General features: G+C 32.0%; 1 protein-coding gene across 1 annotated transcript; it reads right to left on the bottom strand.

The window, feature by feature from the left end:
• Window positions 1-1584: 1584 nt before the first annotated feature.
• Window positions 1585-4793, bottom strand: LOC149904503 (uncharacterized). The gene is made up of 4 exons (XM_090107497.1): window positions 4646-4793; window positions 4297-4533; window positions 2833-2999; window positions 1585-1752 (listed from the first exon to the last, which is right to left on the bottom strand). The coding sequence occupies exons 1-4, from the start codon at window positions 4652-4654 to the stop codon at window positions 1689-1691; spliced, it is 477 nt and encodes a 158-aa protein (XP_089963623.1). The 5' UTR covers window positions 4655-4793; the 3' UTR covers window positions 1585-1688.
• Window positions 4794-6880: the final 2087 nt, after the last annotated feature.

Below are 6880 nucleotides of genomic sequence, written 5' to 3'. Positions count from 1 at the left end.
AAGGGTTATTGTTATTTCCAGTTCTGTTTTAGCTAAACACAAAATGATGATAGATCCAGGTGGAGCTTTTTTCGCAATCTTATAGCTTTTTTCGGAATCTTATAGTTTCTCTTAGTTTTGACCGATATCTCGAAAACTATCCACTTTAGAGCAAAAGTTACTAAGACTTTTTTGTAGAAAGTAAAATTTTACATCTTTTATAGTTTGTAAACTTTTTGGTAAACCTTACTGTTTACGGTTTATGGGCCTATTTATTGAAACGGTTTATCGTTTTTGGCTAATAACTCGTAAAATCTTGGATTAATCAATAAAATGAATGTATGTAGTTTTTAGATTTATTATTTTCTCTACAAATTTTATTTGAAATTATTTTTCTAGTGTCCATTGTTTTGAGTTGTTCTACGTATAATGTAGAAATGCCGCCGCTCGGCGGGTGACGTGGCAGGCCAAAAGTTTTTTACGGATGTAATGAAAACGAAGAACAAATTTCCAATGCAAGTGGATTTTCGCCGTTTCCGAAACCGCAAAATTTTTGATTTTTTTTTTTACTTAAGTATAGAAAAATTTTTAATATATTTTTTTGAATATTTTCCTTTCATTTTCATTTATTTTATTCTTGCATCCAAATATAAAATAATTACTCAATATTATTTAGTCGTTCGAAATATACGAAACACATACCTTGAAATTTTCTATTTTTCGCCCGGTAATCCAACATTAAACGATAAATAACTCAAAAAGCATTAGAAAAATAGTTTCAAATAAAGTAATTTAAAAAAATGGATATATGCATTTCATTGATTAATCCAATATTTAAAGAATTACTTGCCAAAAACGATTAACCGGCTCATTAAATAGGCGATAAATCGTAAACGGAAAGTTTTACATAAAAGTTTACAAAGTATAAAAGATGTAAAATTTTACTATCTACAAAAAATTCTAAATATTTTTTGCTTTAAAGTGGATAGTTTCCGAGATATCGGCCAAAAACTTTTATTTAAGATTGCGAGCTAAGCTCCACCTGGATCTGTTAGCATTTTGTGCTTTTATGGTCAGTAAGTGACCCTTGACCACTTACAAAAGTAAAATTGAATCGGAAATTTAATGCGAATTTGGCTAAATAAAAACAGCTTTATTTAATGGGGTAACAGTACTATAGTACTTTCTCTGTCACCAAAGGTCTCAAAGGTGGTCATAATCATGTAACATAGAAGCTCAAGCTTTTTGTTTAGATCGCACTTTTTTGTGTCGATTGACAACTTTCGAGTGAGAATTTTTTAAAGGATATTAAGTTTTGTAGTCAGTAGTCAGTACCTAGATAATTACGTTTTTTAGATTTGGTTAGGTACCTTCCAGGTCAGAGCCAGGGTGGGGCAAGCGCCCCACCCTGCCCCACCGTGGCTACGCCCATGCATTTGTATTATGAACGGGACTATTTGATAAAGATTGAAAACTTCATAAAATTTATTCATTGGATGTCTTTTCACGATTCTAAAATTCTAATGAGTATATTTGTTGCTTACTCTACGAAATATGTATAGGTACTGCTCCAGTTCTTGTACCTACATACAAAAGAAAAAACCATTTAGCGCTAATTATATTTTATTCTCATTTGATTGCTTTTACATACTTATTAAAAAATTCATTTCAGAGGTGTTCGCGATATTGTAATACTTTATGATTAAAATTTATAAATGATGCTGTACATGGATATGGTGATGAGGTGATGAATGATGGACAACCGCATTAAACCTGAAAAAATAATATAAAATAAATTAAACAAAAGTTTGACAAGTAACATGGTGGTGAAATTAATTTTTGTTGAAAGAGAAAAAAGGTGTTCGAAGGAAATAAATTTTAGATGGAATAAAATACCCAAGTATGTAGGGATTTAAAAAACAATAGATTTTAAATATGAATCAGTAGATCCATATTTAAAATCAAATTTATTATGTTAAAGTTCCATTCGATTACCTATTAAGATTCGATGGCCAATATGATATTAGCATGTGCCATGTAGCACAACAAATCGAAATCATTACTCTTGATATTTATAAACGACTAGCTTTCCACCCGCGGCATCGCCCGCGCAGTCAAAGAAAAACCCGCATAGTTCCCGTTCCCGTGGGATTTCCGGGATAAAACCTATCCTATGTCCCGGGGTAAAAAGTAGCCTATGTCCTTTCTCGGGTATCAAAATATCTCCATACCAAATTTCATGCTAATTGGTTCAGTAGTTTAGGCGTGATTGAGTTACAGACAGACAGACAGAGTTACTTTCGCATTTATAATATTAGTATGGATTGATTAAAGATTAATCCTTGATTTATTGCCTATTTTAAACAAAGAAATATTTCATTACAAATTCGATATGGCTCGTCAGTTGAGGTGAGTTGACGACAAGGCTCATTTGTTCATGTTACCGTCTAATATATTTCTCAATGTAATTTACTGTTCTCGTACATTTAGAATATTCGAAGCCCTTCGAAGGAGGATTTGAAGGATTTGATATGCATTCACTTCAGCCCGCGACTTTGCTTGCGTTTTTACTGGATAAAAGATTTCTTAGATATTTTTGGGTAGACAAAGCAACAAATTAGAGAAACAAAAACATACAAATATTTACTAATAGCAGACTAGTAATAACAGTATAAATACGGGTATTTTTATAATTAACGATTACAAGAACAATTATTTTACAATTATCTTATTTGTTTCCATTATTCAACGTGCTACTATAAACTAAGAGGAATATACTTATACCTACTCTTCGCATTTATTAGACTTCTTATGAGTACAAAATCTTTATAAATATTATGTGCTATGCCTTACCCGGTATGGTCGTCAGCTTTGTACTCCACCTTCCTGGTCCTGCCGTCGGGTTCCACGAGCTCATAGCCTCCTTGGACGAGGTCCCCATGGCGGAACTCATGCTGAGACTTCACATCTCCCGTGTGGTGGTCGTGCACAGAGTATACGAACTTGTACTCTGGGAAGGCCTAAGACAACATAATATACCTATGTATAAACCTAATTTTATAATTAATGTGAATAAAAGTTGGCAAAATTGGGTTCAATTAAAGTAACGCTTAGTCTATGGTTGAATGAAGAAGTATTTGATTTTGAGTTAAAATTCTCACAAACGCTGAATGCTGATTATGTACATTAACATAACATTAACATTAATATATTAACACTAGCAATGCCCTGCGGTTTCACCCGCATAGATAGCGATATCGTTACAGTGAAAAGTCTACTATAGGTCGGACTATAGGTTTAATTTTTAATCACATGAAAATCTCCTTTACCCCGTCCCGCACTACGGCCTTTTTTTTTTGTTTAAGTGGGGAAATCTTTCATAGATACCCACGGCCTCCGGGGGAGGGGCCCGTGGGTTATGTCGGATTCCTACCGACCAAAACCCCACTGTGTTCCGTCAAGACGCATATTGGTAGAATTCCTCCGTGACCCCCGCACTACGGCCTGCTCGAACAGTATACCTACTATTTTCTGTAGATTGACACTTTTAAAAATTCGTTATATCTTTTGAATGGAATATCCAATTCTTTTCGTTTAAAAAGTATTTTGCTGGTATTGAAACAGTCTATAATAAAACATCATTTAATGGGATAAGGATTAATATATGTGTATGGATAACATGGTTTGATTACTGTCGGCACTTCTATTTACTTTGAAAACGTAAAAAAGTTGTTGTAGTAACATAACTACTGAAGATGGACATATGGTATCGCGGACTTTCTTGTAGATTGATCCATTCTATAATACCGTAGAACATTTTTTTGTTCTATCTTCAATAGATTCCGCAGCGTACGCGATGACAGAAGTTTTATTGAGGATTTTTTTACACCTTGGGTTACATTATTGCATTTTTGGTAAGGATCTCTAATTTTTTTGAAAATGCAATATAGCCTATGTTGCTCAGTAAAGATGCAGCTTTCTAATGGTGAAAGAATTTTTGAAATCGGTCCAGTAGTTTTTGCGTGAAAACCATACATACATACATACATACATACTTACAAACTTTTCCTCTTTATAATATTAGTATAGATTATATTATTCCAAGTTTCACATTCAATGAATGAATATGTACATTTAAAACTGAGTTGTAATAGATACTATATCATTTAAAAGATTCTATTCACAGCAATCATTATCAAACCTAGGTAATTGTTGACTTTGATCTTAATAATACATGACAGAAAATGTTAACACTTATACAGAAGTTAATTAAATAACGTTTAATATTTTTCGAACAATAAAGAGGTTTAAACTTACGTAATGATCATGATGAATTTGATGTGGCACATGTGGAATATGATGAGGTATGTGATGATGAACGGGAATCGGGTGATGGATTGGTATGGGATGATGAATTGGTATCGGGTGATGAGGTCCGTCATGCTTCACTATCTCTTGGTGGGATATCGCTGGTGGGATGTGATGATGTGGGTGATGATGATGAAGAGGAAACAGCGCGTCACATGCTGACAGGATTGCACAGAATGCTAGTAACTGAAATAAAAGTAGGTATATGATAGGTATGAAATAGTTCTTCAGGTCGATGTGTTTGACAGTTAACTCTTGTTAATTTTCGGATGATATCATGTGATGAAATTTCACTTACCTTATACATTTTGTATTTTGTACTAATAAAATTAAACTACACCGTCGTAATTTCCAATCCTATGAGATCGGGGACATGAGTGACGGAATTAGCTAACTTTATTAGCTTATATACAAGTTATAATTGTGGGAATTATTGGAGCAAAAATCTATTGATTAATTTCTCAGAGTTTGTTTATAAGAATATCGTAACGTGTTGGTAATAGCACTAATTGAACTATTATCACGTTTTCACACCCTAATCCTGTGAAGTGCGAAGATAAAATATAGATAGTTATTGAAAAGTGATGTTCCGTTTTTTGCTATATTAGTTTTATTAGGATATATTGGTCCATATACTTATTACTTGTCATTACATACCTACTTGCGTATAATGGAAGCATATTAGTAGGACCTATGTTTTCTTTTTTTTTAATGATAAACAGTATCGCATCCATTATTTAAATAATTAAATCATAATCTCTTAGTTATTGCTTTTATATTGAAAGAGAGAAAATACCTTTATAACATCCTAGGCATGTACTTAGTACTTAAATTAGTTTACAGATATTATGACAGAATTTCCATGTGAGTACGATTATGGGAACCAATATGAAATACTTAAGCCATTTAACAATACGGACAATACAATAATTATGAAATCAGCTCAGTGCAAAAGTATGTAAAAACTTTGTCTATATTATGTACTCTTAGTAATGTTATCAACTGTATTACCAATTTTTATAGTTTATAGACGAAATTCATCAATTTTAATTTTTGTGCAGTTTGATTTTAAACCAGAATGATACATTAACAAACTAAAGACTTGAACGGATTTTAAACGCGATTAATTATTTATTATCCTTTTATTTAACCACATTCGTTGTTAGGTGTCCGAAACGTACCTAGGGATAAAATATAATATAATGAATAAATCGCATTCAAAATCCGTTAAAGTCTTAAATCTCTTCTGCCAACTTTGTATGATAAATTCAAATTTCAGATGATATGAAAAAAATATCAAATACTTTTTATATATTTTTTGACATATATTACAACTGTACATTTTGTGTTACACAAAGGTAAATTGGTTGTTATACATAGTAAAATCTCATGTGAACCAGCAACAATGTTAATAACACTTATGCCATAACGAACCTCGAAAAAGCGTGTTATGAGCGCGAATATACTAAACAATTGAAATTACATAGTATCATGGGACGCAAGGGACCGTATACATTCGGTGTGTCTATTACTTACCTCGATGATGTTGTTTACACATCACTTAAATTAAGTCATGACGTTTATGTAAAATGTTAACGCAATTTTGTTATTATGACGTATTTATTATGTTATAAATATATATGATTATTATGTTGTCGTTTAATTACTGGATTAATAAACATAAAAAAGTATGAAAAAAATAACATATCTAACGACAAGGTAGTTTTGGCCGCGGCCGTCTTCGATCAAAAGGTCGTCATTAGAAACTAGATGAGCGTGCAAAATCCGAATCCATTTTTTAATTTACATGCATATTAGTACACTGGGGTAGATCCCTTTAAAAATAATAAAAAGTGCAAAAAAATCGCAGTCGGATGAAACCCATTAGAAAAGGAGGGGAATATGATGAAAATTAAAGGAAAAATAAATTACGGTCAATCCGAGTTCGGGAAGTGGGAGGGGGGAGCTTTTAAGAGAAAAAAATGGTTTCTCTCGATTTCCGACAAAACTACAAGTCCTACGGAAAAAAGTTCAATGGCAAAGTTGTAGGTAATAAAAAAATCTACAACTTTTGTATTGACAATTTTTTCACATAACCTCAAAATTTAGGTGAAAAATTCAAAAAACCAAGTTTTTGGTTTTTTTATTTTTAACTACTTCAAAATTTATTTTTTTTCTACGACATTTGGTAGAAACTTGCTTTATTATGTCCCAAATACACTGTAATTTATTTGATTGAAAATATTTATTTTTTCGCCTTATTTTGAATTAATACCAAAAAAACAACCTAATTTTCAATCGAAAAGTCACCCGTCAAAATATCAGTTTTTTTCAAAAACTTTGGGAGCCTTTTATTCATCAAAATCTCTACTTTTATATGGTGTAAAAAAAATAAACCTTACCATAGTAAATGTTCTCAGGAAATGCTTACAAACAGTGTCATAATTAGCTTTTACTAAATCAGGCACACTTCTCGAACTCTATATCTTCTCTTGTATCGGCTTTTCGGTAATATTTCAAAAGAAAAAAAATT

Source organism: Colias eurytheme, chromosome 11 (genome assembly GCF_061535395.1).
Source record: "Colias eurytheme isolate Ceu_HAF_F1 chromosome 11, ilColEury1 Martin Lab GWU primary, whole genome shotgun sequence".
In the NCBI taxonomy this organism is placed as follows: Eukaryota; Metazoa; Arthropoda; class Insecta; order Lepidoptera; family Pieridae; genus Colias; species Colias eurytheme.
Note: the sequence above shows the minus strand (reverse complement) of the source record. Positions and strands in the feature narration are given on the sequence as shown.

Bases quoted from the DNA above. Each gene is read 5' to 3' on its own strand.
- LOC149904503 (XM_090107497.1), bottom strand. The intron at 3,000-4,296 runs GTAAGTTTAAAC...ATGTTGTCTTAG, and splicing joins AAATTCATCATGATCATTAC to GCCTTCCCAGAGTACAAGTT. The intron at 1,753-2,832 runs GTAAGGCATAGC...TTATTTTTTCAG, and splicing joins AAAGCTGACGACCATACCGG to GTTTAATGCGGTTGTCCATC.